The following is a 22,332-nucleotide window of genomic DNA, read 5'->3' on the forward strand; positions in this document are numbered from 1 at the left end:
TTTTTAAAAATTAATTAATTAATTAATTAATTAATTAATTAATTTTGGCTGTGTTGGGTCTTCGTTTCTGTGCCAGGGCTTTCTCTAGTTGCGGCGAGTGGGAGCCACTCTTCATCGCCGTGTGCGGGCCTCTCACTGTCGCGGCCTCTCTTGTTGCGGAGCACAAGCTCCAGACACGCAGGCTCAGTAATTGTGGCTCACGGGCCGAGTTGCTCCGTGGCATGTGGGATCTTCCCAGACCAGGGCTCGAACCCGTGTCCCCTGCATTGGCAGGCAGATTCTCAACCACTGCGCCACCAGGGAAGCCCATGACTCTTTTTGTTTATTTATTTATTTATTTATTTATTTATGGCTGTGTTGGGTCCTCGTCTATGTGCGAGGGCTCTCTCCAGTTGTGGCAAGCGGGGGCCACTCTTCATCGCGGTGCGCGGGCCTCTCATTATCGCGGCCTCTCTTGTTGTGGAGCACAGGCTCCAGACGCGCAGGCTCAGCAATTGTGGCTCACGGGCCCAGTTGCTCCGCGGCATGTGGGATCTTCCCAGACCAGGGCCCGAACCCGTGTCCCCTGCATTGGCAGGCAGACTCTCAACCACTGCGCCACCAGAGAAGCCCCATGACTCTTTTTGAATTATGGTTTTCTCAGGGTATATGCCCAGTGTGGGATTGCTGGGTCGTATGGTAGTTCTATTTTTAGTTTTTTAAGGAACCTCTATACTGTTCTCCATAGTGGCTGTATCAACTTACATTCCCACCAACAGCACAAGAGGGTTCCCTTTTCTCCACACCCTCTCCAGCATTTATTGTTTGCAGATTTTTTGATGATGGCCATTCTGACTGGTGTGAGGTGATACTTCATTGTAGTTTTGACTTGCATTTCTCTAATGATTAGTGTTGTTGAACATCCTTTCATGTGTTTGTTGGCAATGTGTATATCTTCTTTGGAGAAATGTCTGTTTAGGTCTTCTGCCCATTTTTGGATTGGGTTGTTTGTTTTTTTGATATTGAGCTGCATGTGCTGCTTGTAAATTTTGGAGATTAATCCTTTGTCAGTTGCTTCATTTGCAAATATTTTCTCCCACTCTGAAGGTTGTCCTTTCATCTTGTTTATGGTTTCCTTTGCTGTGCAAAAGCTTTTAAATTTCATTAGGTCCCATTTTTTAATTTTTGTTTTTATTTCCATTTCTCTAGGAGGTGGGCCAAAAAGGATCTTGCTGTGATTTATGTCATAGAGTGGTTCTGCCTATGTTTTCCTCTAAGACTTTTATAGTGTCTCACCTTACAGTTAAGTCTTTAATCCACTTTGAGTTTATTTTTGTGTATGGGGTTAGGGAGTGTTCTAATTTCATTCTTTTGCATGTAGCTGTCCAGTTTTCCCAGCACCACTTATTGAAGAGGCTGTCTTTTCTCCATTGTATATTCTTGCCTCCTTTATCAAAAATAAGGTGACCATATGTGCGTGGGTTTATCTCTGGGCTTTCTATCCTGTTCCATTGATCTATATTTCTGTTTTTGTGCCAGTAACATACTGTCATGATTACTGTAGCTTTGTAGTATACTCTGAAGTCAGGGACTGTGATTCCTCCAGCTCCGTTTTTCTTTCTCAAGATTGCTTTGGCTATTCGGGGTCTTTTGTGTTTCCATACAAATTGTGCAATTTTTTGTTCTAGTTCTGTGAAAAATGTCATTGGTAGTTTGATAGGGATTGCATTGAATCTGTAGATTACTTTGGATAGTAGAGTTATTTTCACAATGTTGATTCTTCCAATCCAAGAACATGGTATATCTCTCCATCTGTTTGTATCATCTTTAATTTCTTTCATCAGTGTCTTATAGTTTTCTGCATACAGGTTTTTTATCTCCTTAGGTAGGTTTAATCCTAGGTATTTTATTCTTTTTGTTGCAATGGTAAATGGGAGTGTTTCCTTAATTTCTCTTTCAGATTTTTCATCATTAGTGTATAGGAATGCAAGAGAGTTCATTAATTTTGTATCCTGCTACTTTACCAAATTCATTGATTAGCTCTAGTAGTTTTCTGGTAGCATCTTTAGGATTCTCTATGTATAGTATCGTGTCATCTGCAAACAGTGACAGCTTTACTTCTTCTTTTCTGATTTGGATTCCTTTTATTTCTTTTTCTTCTCTGATTGCTGTGGCTAAAACTTCCAAAACTATGTTGAATAACAGTGGTGAGAGTGGACAACATTGTCTTGCTCCTGATCTTAGAGGAAATGGTTTCAGTTTTTCACTATTGAGAACGATGTTGGCTGTGGGTTTGTCATATATGGCCTTTATTTTCTTCAGGTAAGTTCCCTCTATGCCTACTTTCAGGAGGGTTTTTATCATAAATGAGTGTTGAATTTTGTTGAAAGCTTTTTCTGCATCTATTGAGATGATCGTATGGTTTTTCTCCTCTAATTTGTTTCTAAGGTGTATCACATTGATTGATTTGCATATATTGAAGAATCCTTGCATTCCTGGGAAAAACCCCACTTGTTCATGGTGTATGATCCTTTTAATGTGCTGTTGGATTCTATTTGCTAGTATTCTGTTGAGGATTTTTGCATCTATGTTCATCAGTGATATTGGCCTGTAGTTTTCTTTCTTTGTGACATCTTTGTCTGGTTTTGGTATCAGGGTGATGGTGGCCTCATAGAATGAGTTTGGGAGTGTTCCTCTCTCTGCTATATTGTGGAAGAGTTTGAGAAGGGTTGGTGTTAGCTCTTCTCTAAATATTTGATAGAATTTGCCTGTGAAGCCATCTGGTCCTGGGCTTTTGTTTGTTGGAAGATTTTTAATCACAGTCTCAATTTCAGTGCTTATGAATGGTCTGTTTATATTTTCTATTTCTTCCTGGTTCAGTCTAGGAAGGTTGTGCTTTTCTAAGAATTTGTCCATTTCTTCCGGGTGGTCCATTTTATTGGTATATAGTTGCTTGTAGTAATCTCTTATGATCCTTTGTATTTCTTAAGTGTCAGTTCTTACTTCTCCTTTTTCATTTCTAATTCTGCTGATTTGAGTCTTTTCCCTTTTTTTCTTGATGAGTCTGGCTAATGGTTTATCAAATTTTTTTATCTTCTCAAAGAATGAGCTTTTAGTTTTATTGACCTTGGCTATCATTTCCTTCATTTCTTTTTCGTCTATTTCTGATCTGATCTTTTTGATTTCTTTTCTTCTGCTAACTTTGGATTTTTTTTGTTCTTCTTCCTCTAATTGCTTTAGGTGTAATGTTAGGTTGTTTATTTGAGAGGTTTCTTGTTTCTTGAGGTAGGATTGTAATACTATAAACTTCCCTCTTAGAACTGCTTTTGCTGCATCCCATAGGTTTTGGGTTGTCGTATTTTCATTGTCATTTGTTTCTAGGTATTTTTTGATTTCCCCTTTGATTCCTTCAGTGATTTCTTGGTTAATAAGTAGTATATTGTTTAGCCTCCATGTGTTTGTATTATTTACAGATTTTTTCCTGTAATTGATATCAAATATCATAGCATTGTGGTCGGAAAAGATACTTGATATGATTTCAGTTTTCTTAAATTTATGAAGGCTTGGTTTGTGACCCAAGATATGATCTATCTTGGACAATGTTCCTTGAGCACTTGAGAAGAAAGTGTATTCTGTTGTTTTTGGATGGAATGTCCTATAAATATCAATTAATTCTATCTTGTTTAATGTGTAATTTAAAGCTTGTGTTTCCTTATTTTTTTTCATTTTGGATGATCTGTCCATTGGTGAAAGTAGGGTGTTAAAGTCCCCTACTATGATTGTGTTACTGTTGATTTCCCCTTTTATGGCTGTTAGTATTTGCCTTATGTATTGAAGTGCTCCTATGTTAGGTGCATAAATATTTACAATTGTTATATCTTCTTCTTGGATTGATCCCTTGATCATTATGTAGTATCCTTCTTTGTCTCTTGTAATAGTCTTTATTTTAAAGTCTATTTTGTGTGATATGGGAATTGCTACTCCAACTTTCTTTTGATTTCCATTTGCATGGAATATATTTTTCCATCCCCTCACTTTCAGTCTGTATGTGTCCCTAGTTCTGAAGTGGGTCTCTTGTAGACAGCATATATATGGGTTTTGTTTTTGTATCCATTCAGCCAGTCTATGTCTTTTGGTGGGAGCATTTAATCCATTTACATTTAAGGTAATTATCGATATGTATGTTCCTATTTCCATTTTCTTAATTGTTTTGGGTTTGTTATTGTAGGTCTTTTCCTTCTCTTGTGTTTCCTGCCTAGAGAAATTCCTTTAACATTTGTTGTAGAGCTGGTTTGGTGGTGCTGAATTCTCTTAGCTTTTTCTTGTCTGTAAAGGTTTTAATTTCTCCATGAAATCTGAGTGAGATCTTTGCTGGGTAGAGTAATCTTGGTTGTAGGTGTTTCCCTTTCATCACTTTAAATATGTCTTGCCACTCCCTTCTGGCTTGCAGAGTTTCTGCTGAAAGATCAGCTGTTAACCTTATGGGGATTCCCTTGTATGTTATTTGTTGTTTTTCCCTTGCTGCTTTTAATATTTTTTTCTTGGTATTTAATTTTTGATAGTTTGATTAATATGTGTCTTGGCGTGTTTTTCCTTGGATTTATCCTATATGGGACTCTCTGCTCTTCCTGGACTTGATTGACTATTTCCTTTCCCATATTAGGGAAGTTTTCAACTATAATTTTTTCAAATATTTTCTAAGTCCCTTTCTTTTTCTCTTCTTCTTCTGGGACCCCTATAATTCAAATGTTGGTGCGTTTAATGTTGTCTCAGAGGTCTCTGAGACTGTCCTCATTTCTTTTCATTCTTTTTTGTGTATTCTGCTCTTTAGTAGTTATTTCCACTATTTTATCTTCCAGATCACTTATCCATTCTTCTGCCTCAGTTATTCTGCTATTGATTCCTTCTAGAGAATTTTTAATTTCATTTACTGTGTCATTCATCATTGTTTGTTTGCTCTTTATTTCTTCTAGGTCCTTGTTAAACGTTTCTTGTATTTTCTCCATTCTATTTCCAAGATTTTGGATCATCTTTACTATCATTACTCTGAATTCTTTTTCCGGTAGACTGCCTATTTTCTCTTCATTTGTTTGGTCTGGTGGGTTTTTACCTTGCTCCTTCATCTGCTGCATATTTCTCTGTCTTCTCCTTTTGCTTAACTTACTGAGTTTGGAGTCTCCTTTTTGCAGGCTGCAGGTTCGTAGTTCCCACTGTTTTTGGTGTCTACCCCCAGTGGCTAAGGTTTGTTCAGTGGGTTGTGCAGGCTTCTTGGTGGAGGGGACTAGTGCCTGTGGTGTGGTGGATGAGGCTGGATCTTGTCTTTCTGGTGGGCAGGACTGTGTCTGGTGTGTTTTGGGGTGTCTGTGACCTTATTATGATTTTAGGCTGCCTCTCTGCTAATGGGTGGGGTTGTGTTCCTGTCTTGCTAGTTGTTTGGCACAGGGTGTCCAGCACTGTAGCTTGCTGGTTGTTGAGTGGAGCTGGGTGTTAGTGTGAGATGTAGATCTCTGGGAGAGCTTTTGCCATTTGATGTTACGTGGAGCTGGGAGGTCTCTGGTGGACCAATGTCCTGAACTCGCCTCTCCCACCTCAGAGGCACAGGCCTGACACCCGGCCGGAGCACCAAGACCCTGTCAGCCACACGGCTTTTGGGAAGTCTGAGGTCTTCTGCCAGCATTCAGTAGGTGTTCTGTAGGAGTTGTTCCACATGTAGATGTATTTCTGATGTATTTGTGGGGAGGAAGTTGATCTCCACGTCTTACTCCTCTGCCATCTTGAAGGTGACACCAGATTTTTCAATTTAGAGTCAGAAAGTAAACAAAATAAAAATGAATTACAATATAGGCAGACAATCAGTGTAGAATATTTTTTATAAAATCTCTGCTATCTCTACCCTTGGCTTCACTGAGATCTTTGAATGAACAGGAATGTTATAATATTCTTTTTGGTCAACCAACCTTGTATTTCATACATTAAAAGATAAAATGTGATATATTTTTAGGATTATTTGTAAGACCTTTTTTTTTTATTTTTTTATTTTTGACTGTGTTGGGTCTTCGTTTCTGTGCAAGGGCTTTCTCTAGTTGCGGTGAGCCGGGGCCACTCTTCATTGCGGTGCGCGGGCCTCTCACTGTCGCGGCCTATCTTGTTGTGGAGCACAAGCTCCAGACGCGCAGGCTCAGTAGTTGTGGCTCACGGGCCTAGTTGCTCTGCGGCATGTGGGATCTTCCCAGACCAGGGCTCGAACCCGTGTCCCCTGCATTGGCAGGCAGATTCTCAACCACTGCGCCACCAGGGAAGCCCTGTAAGACCTTTTGATCTGAACTGGACATAGGACCGTGGGAAACTTATGACCACTGCCTGTATCTGAGGCATCTTGTGTGGTTTCACCTGACTCACACATACATTAGTTTCTATGAGGTTATAGCCCCGATAAGAGTCTTAGGTCTATTTTTGTTTGTGTACAATATCTATTTATTCCCACTACAAATATTGAACTTTTTTCACTTGAGCCATAAAGAGCAAAAGGTAGATTGTCGGTGGCTACCCAACCATATTTATATGAATAGAACTTGTTTTTCCTCTGAAACAATGTCAGGGTGGGGGTAGTACCAAAAAACCTTAAGCCAAACTGTCACTATCTGGACATATAGGTTTTATTATGTGATTTCTCTCTTCAAATGCCTTTTTATATAGGCAGTCATTTCAATCCACCTTTGATGAACAGATATGTTATTTCCAGCGTAATTCCTTTTTAAAATTCCTCTGGTTGTCTAGAACCTTATTTTCCACATACCTGTGTCTTCCTTTACTGCATACTCAGTTCTCATAAAAATTTTCACTCTAGACTACTCAATTATATTATTTATGACAGTGGCTTTTCCTAATTTATTTCTGGAGTGATGGACTATTACCTGTACAAACCAGATGGTATTTAAAGGCTTGTTGTACATAGTTTAGTTAAGTATGGGTGATTTTATTTTTGTATACCTATTAGAAAATATCCAGTTAGAGATTCATATTTCCTCTGTGGTTTTTACCAAATTAAGTTAGTTTCATACAACTGTAAGTAGCTGTACCACCTGAGGCTAGGTCTGGACTTGTCATCAACTCTAGGAGGATAGTGGAAGAAATACCTCTGCATTCATCCGCCAACAACTTTGTAAGCTCTTCTTCACCTTTGGGATAAAGAAATCATCCAAAAGTCTCCATAATGTCAAATGCTTCAGACTGTGATCAACCTCCAGGTATTTTTTAAAAATCTAAATGTCCTGTGCCATTTTAATGAAAATAAAATTTTTGTTGTTTTTGTTTGTCATAACTGCTGGTTATGATCTTACTGGGGCATTGTATTTTTAATATTTCCCACATATACCTGAAAGAGTGCCTTTAAATATATTTAAAAGAAATAATTATCTATTTCCTGGCTTGATCCAAAGTGTAATCAACCAGTTTAAATACTTTTGGGAAAGCTGGATGGGCTGTTGAGTGGAAATGTGTTTTGAGTATCTTTGATTTTACTACTACTATCTTTGTATTTCTAGTGATCTTTGAAAATGGTAATGAATCTCTTAAGTTCTAATCTCACTTGCTTTACAAGGTTATAAAGTAATTATATATTTTCTATGCTAAAAGAAAACACAGAGCAGACAGAGACAATCCCTATTGTGGACGTGGAACGGCCTCTTGCCCTTCCTCCTCCTCCCCCACCTGAGGATGAATGGGGCCCGATTCCTGAGCACACCAATGTGGATGGTAAAGTAGATATACCAGATTTTACTCACTTACGGTCTCTCTTTGTTATCTTTAGATACATCTTCCATTTTATGTTTCTCTAGTTGTTACTATTTGGAAATTTTAAAATTTAGAGAAAATACAAAGATTAAAACATTTTCAAAACATATATAGAAGTAAAACGAAAGTGTATTTTCTGACAAAGAGGTTTGAAATTTTCATATATTAAGGAGCATAGTTAAAGATGAACGAAGCCATTGGTCCAAATTTAGACTTGTTTTCTCACATGAAACTGAGAGACTTAAGCTTGTTCAAGGTTTAAAACTCAGAAAATTTGTAAAAAAGACAAAGAAAGGTAGAACCCTATTACATGATGCCTCCTTTTGATCATAACTAAACTTAACATGTTTTAATAGAGGAGGGTTTTCCAACCTCGGCACTAATGACATTTTGGGCTAGGTAACTCTTTGCTGTGGGACACTGTTTAGTGATTGTAGGATGTTTAGCACCATTCTTGGCATCTATGCACTAGATGTCAGTACCACCCGCCCGTCGGTTATGATGCCAAGAATGTCTCCAGATATTTATTAATGTCCCCTGGGGAACAAACTTTCCTCTGGTTGATAACCACCAAGTTATATGATTCAGAAAGTTAAAGAAATGGTTTGGGTATTAGTCATGAATATAACCATTCTCTTGACAGCAATTTTTTACCTTGTTTCAGAAATACAATTCTTCCAAAATATAAAGAAATATCTTTTTTACACTGGAGTTTATACATTTATTTTGGAGGGAAATAAACTTCCCAGTAAAAGACTATTAACAAAACTTTCTTCTGAAAGTTTAGTTTCTAGAATGTGGGGATGTAGCGTATTATTTTTGTGAAATTGAATAAATTATAGATGTTGTTTGACCTAAAACCAAATATCATCCCTTTAAAACATTCACTAAGATTGACTGTAATTCCTTATGAAGGGAACATACTACTAGTCATCAAGTTCAAATAAAGAGTTCTATCTTAATAATAACACAGATTTAAAATTCTTAAGCATTTCTGCATCTGATCATATTAATGACGATAACGTAATCTGAACTGAAATTTTGTGCCTGGTTTAAGGATATTTAATAATGCCTGTATGTAAAATTTTCACCTGTGCTGGAAGTCCCCAAAGACACACTCAGGTTTAATGTTTCACTAGGAGAGCTCGCAGGACTCTATACAGTTGTACTCCTAGCTGAGATTTACGACAATGAATGGTTAACAAGCATCACCAGCAAAGGGAAAAGGCACATGGAGTGAAGTGTTGGGGAGACCAAGCTCAGGCTTGCAAGGCTTCTCTCCCAGTAGAGTCACACAGGTCACACGAATTCCCCAGCAACAAGTTGGGACTATGTGTCACATGTTGCCAACCAGGGAAACTCATTAGAGAATCAATGTTCAGGGTATTTACTGGGGGTTAATCACATAGGCAGCTTCCAGCTGGCATGTAACAAAATTACAGACTTCCTGAAGGAAAGCAACGGTTCAGCACAAGCTATATTGTTTGCACAAAAAGTGGAGACATGGTAAGCCATGCCTATCAATGAATGGTGGTGGAAACCCTACTGAAATGTAGGTTTCCAGATGGCAGCGAAGGCCAACCTTGTAAGCGGGCTTTTCAGGATAACAAGTCAGGTCTGCTACTTTAATTCTTTTCTGCACATCCTCCAAAATAGTTTTTTCCCCCTCTCATTCAGCCTAATAGTTCATAGTAATTCACACATTGGGCATTATTTTTCAGAAAACGTGCGCATTTTAACAATAATAAAAGGAAAATAATGATATTAATCTTTCAAATAACAGGAGTTTACATCATCTCTGATTTTCACTCACTCTGTTTCTTAGCTTCTCGTTTTTCCTTCTCTCTACGTGGAATAATCCCTGTGTTCCTGGGAGTCTTCAGCCTGCTGCTTTTGATGTTGTGTGGATTCTTTGGTTATCAGTGTAAGTCTGACCTATTGGGAGAAAAGAAATAATAGACTATTTGTCAGATGATCATATTTCATTAAACCATTCCCAGAGAATAGTTTTTGGTAAATGTTTTATTGCCATACTGAATGGAGAACAGGAAAAAATGACATCAAAGTATCACAACTTTTTACTATATGAATGAATTTAACCTTGTGAGTCCTCAGTAACCACATTTTTCCCCCAGGGAAGCTATATTGTTGAAATTACTGCAGAATTTACTGAGTGTAATGATTATTATCAGTTTTTGAAAATTAGAAGTTACTATATATTAAGCTCGTTGAATTTGTAACTGTCTTTATGTTGAAAATAAAAAGGAATTTTTCAGTTTGTTCAAACTGCCCATTCCTGCAGCATCCTAAATTAGATCAACAGAATGTTTGGATTATTATTAAAATTGTTCACAACTGGTTATTTTAAAATAGTAGTTTCTCATTGATAAAGTTAGCTTGAAATTCAGAACTCTAAAGTTTGATTAGGAAGTGAAATTCTACACATTACATCAAGTCAAGATGCCAAAAGATTCATTTGAGACTTGGTTTTTGTTGTTGTTGTCATCTATTTTAATTCATTTGAACCACTGTCCTGTTCATATAAACACACATTGAATCTTATGAGGAATTAGGATGATATTTTAGATTTAGGCATAGACTTTAGAAATAATAGTGGATAAATGAAAACATACTTAGCCAAATATCGTTTTACAGTTTTTGAAAACATTTATGGGGAACTTTATTAAAGATCGACTATAGAAATTAAGCTACACAATCTAATACCCTACTGTTTCATAACTGAGCATGTGTTTTATACTCATATGGAATTCTTGTTCCAGACTTTCAAAGTGTTCAGGAATCAGAGAGCAAGATGAAGAGCCTTATCCAACAGACTGAGTCTTTGCAAAACAAAGAGGAAAACTTTCTTCAGGTCCAAAAAGCTCTTGACCAAAATAAAGGTAATGTTAGAGCTAGAACAAACTATCTTTAGTTAGTTTAGAATGCTAGATTGTTTTTCTTGTTGCAGCCATAAAATGGTTGGTTGAATAATGCAATAGGAGCTAATAGAGCAGCATGGTGGTTTTGATGGCTTCTTGCCTCTTAGTTCTTCATGGATATTCTGAAACTGAGTGTCTCACATTTACCAAATATAACCTCTTGTATTAATTAATTCATTCATTCATTCAGTTAATCATTCACATTTATTCAGTGCACACCAGATGCCAGCCACTTGGCTGGTGATCAAGGATAAATACAATATGAACCCTGCCCTTGGGAGGCTTAGAGAAAATATATAGACCAAAAATAAACCAAAGTTTCAAGGTGTGCAGTAGATGTGCAAGATGTTCAGGGAGCATGAAAATGGAAGAACTCCAATATCTGAAAAGCAGTGGTGTTTTCATAGTTTCTGAGTGCCTCCTAAGGAGAGGCACTTATAATAATAGAGTAATCATAAAGCTGCTTTTATGCTAATTAAATTATAATATAAAAATAGTCTATGTTGTGATAAATAAATATTTTACAAAGGCCTTGCATTAAAATGTTAGGGGTTTTTTTTTTCCCCTTGAGGTATTGAACCTATATTGAAAAATTAAATGAACCACCTGAGAGTGTATTAGTGATTCGTCATGTTAAAAGACTGGTTTCTTTTCTTTTTTTTTTACTGAGATACGATTGACGTATAACCTTGTGTAATTTGGAGGGGTACAACATGTGTGTTTGATACATTTATATATTGCAATATGATTACTACAATAGTGTTAGCTAACACCTTTATCACGTCACATAAGTATCATTTCCTTTTTGTGTTGACAACAATTAAGTTTTAATCTCTTAGCAACTTTGTGTTTATAATACAGTATTGCTGACTATAGTAACTAAGTTGTGCATTTTAAACGGATGGTTTCTAAGCAGATGATTACTTCAGCCAGAGATGAAGCTAATTAAGTAGGGAAGGGAATTGGACTAAAATTATTTGTACATTTTGCCACTTGATCATTATTATTATTATGACTCTTGCACAGTAAAAAATCAGATGAAATGTGTATTCCTATCTAATGTTAAGTCTTGTTGTCTTATATAGAAATCTTACTGCAGCTCCAAAAACAGAATGAGTATATCACGGAGGTTCTACAAGAACTAAATGTGGAAGAAGGTAATTTGGAAGTGAGAAAATTCCGAGTTGACAGTAATTTTTAATAACAGCCTCATTCTTTGAAGTGGGAGAACGTGTGAAGACATGAGGCCTTGTTTGTGAGGTTCTGTGGGCTCTGAGTTGTAAATATTTTCTTTCCTAGGAGACAGGTGTGGACCTTCTCTGAGTCACTGGGTACAATACAGAGACCACTGCTACCACCAAACCGTGGAAATTGTTTCTTGGTTAGAGTGTTCGGATCTTTGTGTCTCTTTGAATGCTACATTTTTAAAGACAGAAAGGAGTAGATTGATGGTGAGATTGTAGTTCATTCTTTACTTCTGGGATATAAATGTATAGTAGCCACCAGGAGAAGGAAGGGCTCACCTGCAGCTCTGAAACCAGGGTAAGGGGCACTCTCCTGCTTCGTTTTCCACTCATCTTTCCCTGGCGTGCTCCACATCAACACACCTTTCTTTCCTAACACACCATGCATGCATTCACTGCAGAAACACTGTGTTTGCTGTTCCCTCTGCATGCAGAATTCTTCTCTCAGATGCAACCATGGCGAGCTACTTCACCTCCTTCAACTATTTATTCAGTTGTCACCTTCTTAATGAGACCTGCCCCGGCAACCTTACTTTAAATTACAACCTGTGTACCAGTACCCAGCCCACTGCCAGACCCCTCCTCTGTACTTTTAGGCATTGTTACCCAGCTTTAACTTTTTATAGCACTTGTCACCTTCTTACGTATCATGTCATTTACACGTATGTTTTTTACTTCTATCTGGCCCACATCCCCCAGAAGCAGGGATCTTTCTCATTTTTGTTCAATGATATATCTCAAGCTCTAAGAATAGGCACAGTATTAAATAAATGATAAAATAATAAAATAATTCGTATCTTGGTGTGGTGTCTTCTTAAATACAAAATTTTCTATTATAATCATCACTTACTATTGGGTTCAGAAAAAAATAATATTTACCTAGTAAAAGGATGGTAAATTTTACCTAGTAAAAACCATGTAAAAACTGTGAAATAACTATATCAAAAGGATACAGGAGGTGAGAAGATAGGGTATGAGACTAAAAATTCTGTCTTCATAAAATAGGAAGTCATAGAACTAATAAAGAGTTAGGAACAGTTAATTGCCTCTGGAGAATGGCATTCATTGAGGGAGGGAATGACTACTATTTTGTATATATCAATATTTAACATCATTTGACTTCTAAAACCAAGTGCATGCATTTGTGTGATAGATTTAAAAAATATATGTAAGTGTAAAAACTTGGATGAAATTACAATACAGTTAATGCTGTGCCCTTTCTTTTTACAACTTAAATATTTCTAAAATACACTGGGGAAATAAAAACCTTTATCATTATTAGAACTAAGCTAAAAAAAATAAAATAAAATTTTCTATTAGCTCTGTCTTTTTTTTTTTTCTTCTTGGTGTTTAATTCCTGGTTTAAGAAATGCACAGACACTAAAGAACTGAAATATTTTTTCACTGTTTTATTTATTAGTGGGCATATATAGACTGCATTATTTTTATTTTTATGATTCTTTAGACACAAGTTCTATATTTGTATCTCTAATGCACTTTTAGTATTAACACCTTTGTGTATTTTGGTTCCATGTAGTACATCATGAAGTTACTTGCAGTAAATCACACTTGGCTTGGCCTGTCTTATAATGAAAAGGACAATGAATGGAAGTGGGAAGATGGCTCCCTTCCTTCTCCTGGCCTGTAAGTTTCTAGTATAAAATCCAATTCCTTACTCCTTTTTCAATGTCTTTGGCCGAAAGAGCTTGAGGAAATAGAGACGATAATTTCTCTTCTTGAAGAGGGGTTGAATTTAGACCTCTTTATTTCTTGTTTTTGTTATTTCATATTATACTGTCAGCAATTTTGTAAATCATAAGGTCACTTAGATATTTCATAATTAGTGTAAATATACCCTTATTATTAGATGAGCTGAATGATTACAATTTCAGATAAGAAATATAATGTGGGGAAGAATATCATTAGTATGAATTTGGGGACCTCTCTGGTATTTTTATTGGGAAGAAGTATAGATAAAATTGTCTTTCCTCAGCCAAATAATTTGGGACTTTTTTTTTTTTTGGTTTTAAGTACATAGTTTTCTATTGTTATTCAGAAACATTGCATTAGACAGCTATGGCAGAAAAAATATTTTCAAGCTGTTTCATCACTGTGTGCCAATCTTAGATAATATTTCAAAGTTTTGATAATTCTGATAGCTGATTATTTTTATTTTTTTCCTTTAGGTTATATTATTCTGATGTTTAGTGAGGCTGTTTTTCTTGTAACCTATAATAATACTTTTGACCATTTTATAATATTTACCTTTTATTTCTTGGTATGATTCCTTATATATTAAGTTTGTAACTTCTCTTGCACACATATCTTACCAGTGTTTTCCTTTAATAATTTGTCCTTTTAAGTTTATTTGCTTTTATTATATGAACAAATGGTTAACATTGAAGTATAATGAGATTGTCCTTGTTCATTTGAAATTTATTTTAAGACATGAGGTAGAAAGCTGAAACATGTACATGTATGTTCAAATGTAGATATAATTATATGTCTCTCTATGTGTATTTCAATTAAGTAATCAATTGTCAGTATTGTTTAAATGATTCATTTTACTTTCATCACTGATTTTAATGTCATTTATCATATCCTACAATTTAATATTTAAATAATTTTAGTCTTTTTACATGTCCCTTAAGTATTTCATAGTTTGTGTAAATATTTTATGTGTAAATATTCTTGAATATTTTCCCAGCCTTGCCTGCACTATTGCATCAAATTGTTAGTCTATTCTAACTTTATTGTTGATCATTTTAATGATTGGAATTTTGTGAATTGAACGTTTTCCTCTACTTCAAACCTTGTACAATGTTTGGAACATAGAACATTCAATAGGTATGTTAAATTAATGAATGAAATAACATGAAATATTTTGGCGATTTAATATTCCCAACACAGTTCAGAATTCTTTTTCTAGTTCCTTTGGCATTTTTAAAAGAAATGTACTACGCATTTAATAAATCAGGAAATAAGCTTTGCCTTTTTTTTTTTTAGATAGTACTGAACAACCAGCTTTGCTCTAGAGTTGATGAAAAGTCGTCTTGTTAACATTGATCTAAAATGTTCTTTATAATCTAGACCTTTAGAAAAGGACTAAATTCAATCAGCGTATTTGATAACACCTACCCTGTGGCATTTATATCAGTGGTAAATTAAAGTAAAATGTGAATTAAAGTAAAATGAACATTATCAGAGCAGAGGCAAGTGTCCTGAAATATTACATATACAGTTAACCCTTGAATAATGCAAGAGTGTTAGGGGCACTGACCCCTCCATGTAGCGGAAAATCTGCTTAGAACTTATAGTCTACCCTTCTATAGGCGGTTCCAAAACTACATGTTAAACCAACCATAGTTAAACCAACCTGTAGTACTGTAGTACTTACCATTGAAAAAATCTGCATATAGGTAGAACTGCGTAGTTCAAATCCAGGTTATTCAAGGATAAACACACACACACACACTCACTCACACACACATATAGACATATACATATGTATTCTAAATTTCATTACTAATTTTGGCTAGCTTTTATATCTAATGTATTTATAAGTAAATATCCCTCCTCCAACGGTAGCTGTACATGCATGTGGTTTCTATCATGCTAATCTGTACTTAAACTTAATTATGTACCCCAGATCATATGTCCTGTCTTTCCTGCTATTGCCATAATTTTCCAGCTGGACCATTCTCTTCTTCTCTATACAGGTGTACCTTTTCCCACTTATAAATACTCATAAATAACTATCACATTTTGTGAAGCTTACTTATGACTTATATGCCTATCTCTTTTTGTATATGTACATGTATGAGTTCTTTGAAAAGAAGGAGAGTGCCTTTACTCCCCTGAGTTCCCTACAGCACCAGGTATAATCGGTTTCACATAGCATGTTCTTAAGTAATGCTACTTAGTTTGAACACAGTGAGTGGCCAGTGACTTGTGTTTTCTAAATTTCTCAGGAGTCTCCCAAAGCCAAGTACGGATTTCCAGGGGAATTGTGTGTATGCAAATGTGCACACTGTTGGCATGGATACCTGCACCATGTCCTCTTCATGTGTGTGTGAGAAGCCTGTCTGTGCTAAACACTCAGAAGAAAGTTAAAAAAAAACTGATGAGGTTTGCACATCTCAATAACATTCCATATTCAAGACCTGCCTGCCTTTCTTCTATTAGCACTTCATGTTATTCATAACTCTTTTTTTTTTTTTTGTGGCAGAAACTGATAAATGACTTCATGATAGAAGAAGCCAGAGTCTAGAGTTAAAGGAGAAAAAACAGAGAAGCACAGAAAACTTAGAAACTCAGAACCTGTTTGATTTTCTGACAATTACGTATTAATAAACATATCATTTGTCATAAATACTTTTAGTCTTTGGGAGTCTTTTTTTTATATTTCAAAATCTACTTACTCATTTACAATTGTGACCTGTGGAAATAAGCGTTTAGAACAAATACAGTGGGAAATATAAATGATAAATGGTTTACCACATAATATACAAAGAATGTAAAAAATGCAAAGAAATATCAATAATAACAAAAAGCAGAAATTAAAAATAAATTAAAACAAATTGACGTAGTCATCTATTTCTCAAGTTGCTTGCAGAAGTCTTTCTAGCAGATTTTCAATATATCAATTTCACTCACATCTTTAATTCCTTGCTTCTCATCATAGTAGAAAAGATAAATTTCCTGCCAAAGGCTAGTGCTTATATGCGGAATCTAAAAAAAAAATGATACAAACGAACTTATTTACAAAAGAGAAACAGACTCACAGACTTACAGAATGAATTTATGGTTACCAGGGGGAGGTGGGGGGGGGGGAAGGGGAAGACTGGGAGTTTGGGATTGACATGTACACACTGCTATATTTAAAACAGATAACCAAAAAGGACCTACTGTATAGCACAGGGAAGTCTGCTCAATACTCTGTAATAACCTAAACGGGAAAAGAATTTGAAAAAGAATAGATACATGTGTACGTGTACCTCAGTCACTCTGCTGTACACCTGAAACTAACACAACATTGTTGATCAACTATACTCTAATATAAAATAAAATTTTAAGAAAAATATAATCTAGATCAGTTTTCCCCTATCCTCAATGCTGTTTCAAGTTTTAATGCCATTAATTCCCCTTTCACATATATGCAACCACTTCTATTTAAAATGCATTACTTTCAAGTTGTCACTGTTTGCAGATGACATGATACTATATATAGAGAATCCTAAAGATGCTACCAGAAAACTACTAGAGCTAATCAATGAATTTGGTAAAGTAGCAGGATACAAAATTATTGCACAGAAATCTCTTGCATTCCTATACACTAATGATGAAAAATCTGAAAGAGAAATTAAGGAAACACTCCCATTTACCATTGCAACAAAAAGAATAAAATACCTAGGATTAAACCTACCTAAGGAGTTAAAAGACCTGTATGCAGAAAACTATAAGACACTGATGAAAGAAATTAAAGATGATACAAACAGATGGAGAGATATACCATGTTCTTGGATTGGAAGAATCAACATTGTGAAAATAACTCTACTATCCAAAGTAATCTACAGATTCAATGCAATCCCTATCAAACTACCAATGACATTTTTCACAGAACTAGAACAAAATATTGCACAATTTGTATGGAAACACAAAAGACCCCGAATAGCCAAAGCAATCTTGAGAACGAAAAATGGAGCTGGAGGAATCACGGTCCCTGACTTCAGAGTATACTACAAAGCTACAGTAATCATGACAGTATGTTACTGGCACAAAAACAGAAATATAGATCAATGGAACAGGATAGAAAGCCCAGAGATAAACCCACGCACATATGGTCACCTTATTTTTGATAAAGGAGGCAAGAATATACAATGGAGAAAAGACAGCCTCTTCAATAAGTGGTGCTGGGAAAACTGGACAGCTACATGTGAAAGAATGAAATTAGAACACTCCCTAACCCCATACACAAAAATAAACTCAAAGTGGATTAAAGACCTAACTGTAAGGTGAGACACTATAAAAGTCTTAGAGGAAAACATAGGCAGAACCACTCTATGACATAAATCACAGCAAGATCCTTTTTGACCCACCTCCTAGAGAAATGGAAATAAAACCAAAAATAAACAAATGGGACCTAATGAAACTTAAAACTTTTGCACAGCAAAGGAAACCATAAACAAGATGAAAAGACAACCTTCAGAATGGGAGAAAATGTTTGCAAATGAAGCAACTGGCAAAGGAATAATCTCCAAAATTTACAAGCAGCTCATGCAGCTCAATATCAAAAAAAACAAACAATCCAGTCCAAAAATGGGCAGAAGACCTAAATAGACATTTCTCCAAGGAAGATATACAGATTGCCAACAAACACATGAAAGGATGCTCAACATCACTAATCACTAGAGAAATGCAAATCAAAACTACAATGAAGTATCACCTCACACCAGTCAGAATGGCCATCATCAAGAAATCTACAAACAATAAACACTGGAGAGGGTGTGGAGAAAAGGGAACCCTCTTGCACTGTTGGTGGGAATGTAAATTGATACAGCCACTATGGAGAACAGTATGGAGCTTCCTTAAAAAACTAAAAATAGAACTACCATACGACCCAGCAATCCCACTACTGGGCATATACCCTGAGAAAACCATAATTCAGAAAGAGTCATGTACCAAAATATTCATTGCAGCTCTGTTTACAATAGCCAGGACATGGAAGCAACCTAGGTGTCCATCATCGGATGAATGGATAAAGAAGATGTGGCACATATATACAATGGAATATTACTCAGCCATAAAAAGAAATGAAATTGAGTTATTTGTAGTGAGGTGGATGGATCTAGAGTCTGTCCTACAGAGTGAAGTAAGTCAGAAAGAGAAAAATAAATACTGTATGCTAACACATATATATGGAATTAAAAAAAAAAAAAAAACAAGGTCATGAAGAACCTAGGAGTAGGATGGGAATAAAGACGCAGACCTACTAGAGAACGGACTTGAGGACACGGGGAGGAGGAAGGGTAAGCTGGGACAAAGTGAGAGGGTGGCATGGACATATATACACTACCAAACGTAAAACCGATAGCTAGTGGGAAGGAGCCGCATAGCACAGGGAGATCAGCTCGGTGCTTTGTGACCACCTAGAGGGGTGGGATAGGGAAGGTGGGTGGGAGGGAGACGCAGGAGGGAAGAGATATGGGGATATATGTATATGTATAGCTAATTCACTTTGTTATAAAGCAGAAAGTAACACACCACTGTAAAGCAATTATACTCCAATAAAGATGTTAAAAAAAAAAAAGAAAGAAAGGGCTAAGCCTTAAAAATACAGTCACCTTAGCCATAGTCGTATGTATTGCAGGGTGGGAAGTTCTCAGGAGAAGAGCTGTATGCTGGCTGATAATTGCATGGATGCCCCTTATAATTATGCACTAATTTTTCCTGTACAAGCAAAAATTACCCCAAATCAAACATATTCCTTGACAAAGTCTAGAGATTCTAAGAAAAAGTAAATAATAGGGAACATATATTTAAAATTTACTCCATGTCAAGTGCTGTTACAAGTGTTAATCAATTTTACTCTCAAGATAACCTTATAAGGTAAATTGCAATATTTTATAGAAGAGAGAAATGGTTAACTTTTTCAAGACTGTAGAATCTGTTAGTAATGGAGCCAGAATTTGAACTTAGGCATCTTAATGCCACAACCCATGCCCTGAAACACATGACTATATATATATATCTTCTCATATACTTACTCAAAGAAGCATCTAGCAAAAGCATAATATACCACTTAATAACAGGTGAGATTATGCTGGAAACCTTAGAAAATCATGAATAAAAAATTTTCATGATTCCGTATTCAATACAAAATAGTGGGGAACTCAGAAGACTATACAGCTTTTGCAGTTTTTCAGTAGAATTGCAGTGATAGATAAAGAACATGTTCTTTGGGGAGTACAGATAAGAGATGCAACTCAAATTTAAGGATGAATCAGGAGAGGAATCCTAGTGGATTTTATATCTAGAAAAATATATCGATATATCCCCCAAATCTCAATTTTTTTGGAATCCTTTGGAAGTTATGTTCTTAGGGAAATTTTATCTGAGACAGAGGTTATTGTGTCAGAAGTGCTCTTGGGATCAACACTTAGTGGGAAAGAAGGAAAACAGTATTGAACAGAATGATCTGTGATAAATCTAGCTTCAGCTGCAGCCAACCGCATGGAGATTTCTGAGGCTGGGAATGTCCTTCAGAATAATCCCAAATTAGGGTGAGGGCTGGGCCTTTAAATCTCTTGTATCAACCAGATATGGGAGGCAGGTGGCCCATAGGGAGGGTGGTGATCCTAGGTGAGGCAGATGTCTTAAGCTGGGAGCAATGTCTCTTGGTTGAGATGTTAAAGCTGTCATGTGTCAGCATTCCTAGCATTTGTAGGAGTTGGTACTGTAGTTCTGAAGGGGGAATCAGGGCACAGCACAGCACTCATGACAGATTAAAGAAATCAGACCTGAAGGACTGAGTTGCAATTAGGCAGAAATTGATGTTATGGATAATGAGATTTCTGTAGAGAAAAAAACATCTATAAATGAACATAAGGAAGAAATAGAATCCAATTCAGCTGAAAAGCATATAGAAAAGACTAAAAAACATTTAAGAACCATTCACGGCTTTGTACTGTTTAGTCATGGTAAGGAGTTTAAACTTTACTTAATGGGAATCGACTCAAGTGTTTTAAGCAGAAGAATAATTTAATTAAATTTGTGTTGTAGAAAGATCTCAGTTACTGTGCCATGGGCATGAATGAACTAGCCTTAGAGCTGAAGGCAGTGAGACTAGTAAAAACATATTACAGTAATAAAAAAGAGAGATGTTGGTTACACGGTAGCAAATAGAGACATAGTTATGAATTAAATTGGAAGGAACCAAGATATATTCTAGGGTGCCTAGACACTGCCTATTGCATAGAAAGGAATACTCAGTAACCATACAACTCCTGAATAAAAGGAGGTGGAATAAAAAGGGGATCTTTTTTTTATCTACTTGAATCATGTGTTTAGAATAATGGTCCAGTGATATGATCGAACAGCTAGTTGGCTGAAGGCTCCACTTGGAGGGCGGGGAAAGACATTTTCTCTTTTTTTTTTTTTTTTTTTAGTTTATTTATTTTATTTTTGGCTGCGTTGGGTCTTCGTTGCTGCGCACAGGCTTTCTCTAGTTGTGGCGAGCAGGGGCCACTCTTCGTTGCGGTGCGCGGGCTTCTCATTGCGGTGGCTTCTCTTGTTGCGGAGCACCGGCTCTAGGCGCGCGGGCCTCAGTAGTTGTGGCACGCGAGCTTAGTTGCTCCGCGGCATGTGGGATCTTCCCCGACCAGGGCTCGAACCCATGTCCCCTGCATTGGCAGGCGGATTCCCAACCACTGCGCCACCAGGGAAGCCCGACATTTTCTCTTCTGCATTTTATTTTCTCCAGTCCCAGCCAATGTTATACTAAACTTTTTATTAAAGAAAATCATAATCTATTCCCCTTATCACCTTAAAAAAAACATTCAACAGCAATTTCCTGGAAATAGGAAACAGCAACAAAGTGGAAGAGAGTAGGTTCAAACATTTCCTGAGCATATAGACCTCATTTTGCTCATATGTACATAGTTTTGCACATTTGGAAAGAAGGAGTAAAAAGCAATCACTTGCTAATTGGTTAGAAACCAAAAGAAAGACAGTTTAACTACAATACATCCCTTTCATTTCTCTATGACAAGAAGTCAAGATCACACCTGGATATTTGTTTTTGCAACTAAACTGATAACTGCTTTGGTGACATGGTGCGGAAGTATGATACAATTTAAATACAATGCAGTACAAAAATACAAAGTCAGCAAAATATAACTGACAATTTCCCATTATTAGTAAAGATCAGTAAAGTAGGATAGTGACTGGCAGAGGAGATCTAGCACTGAGTCTGAGTAGCATCAATATTGAAATTACATATAATGGTAAATGGAGACACAGCAGGATGTATTGTTATACAGCCTATAAAAGAAAAAAATGAAACAAGACTAAATTCCTGAAAGTTCTGGCTGGCAAAGTTTTTTTAAAGTATGTAGTTTAAAATCTAGCTAAATTCTACAAAAAGTCTTACCCAAGATTGTAGAGATTGGCATTTCAATTATTAGGTGTGTGTATACTTGGGAAGTGTGGGAAAAATCTAGAATTTTAAAAGACTAACAATAAAAAGTACAAAAATATAAAAGGATGGTATATGCCATTTTAAGTTCAGAATAAAATTGCAAACTGTCCTATTTTCTCATAAATGAAGAGTAAATTTTTGCATACCTTTGAATTATTGTGTTAGAACCTAGTAAAGT

At 36.1% G+C, this 22,332-nt stretch overlaps 1 protein-coding gene across 1 annotated transcript; it reads left to right on the forward strand.

Annotated features, from left to right (window-relative positions):
- Positions 1–7,192: 7,192 nt before the first annotated feature.
- Positions 7,193–16,069, forward strand: LOC133101351 (C-type lectin domain family 12 member B-like). Its single transcript, XM_061206066.1, has 8 exons — positions 7,193–7,226; positions 7,615–7,734; positions 9,599–9,697; positions 10,554–10,673; positions 11,798–11,869; positions 12,012–12,163; positions 13,494–13,600; positions 15,928–16,069. The coding sequence occupies exons 1-8, from the start codon at positions 7,193–7,195 to the stop codon at positions 16,067–16,069; spliced, it is 846 nt and encodes a 281-aa protein (XP_061062049.1).
- The last annotated feature ends 6,263 nt before the right edge of the window (positions 16,070–22,332 follow it).

This window comes from Eubalaena glacialis, chromosome 11 (genome assembly GCF_028564815.1).
Source record: "Eubalaena glacialis isolate mEubGla1 chromosome 11, mEubGla1.1.hap2.+ XY, whole genome shotgun sequence".
NCBI classification, from domain to species: Eukaryota; Metazoa; Chordata; class Mammalia; order Artiodactyla; family Balaenidae; genus Eubalaena; species Eubalaena glacialis.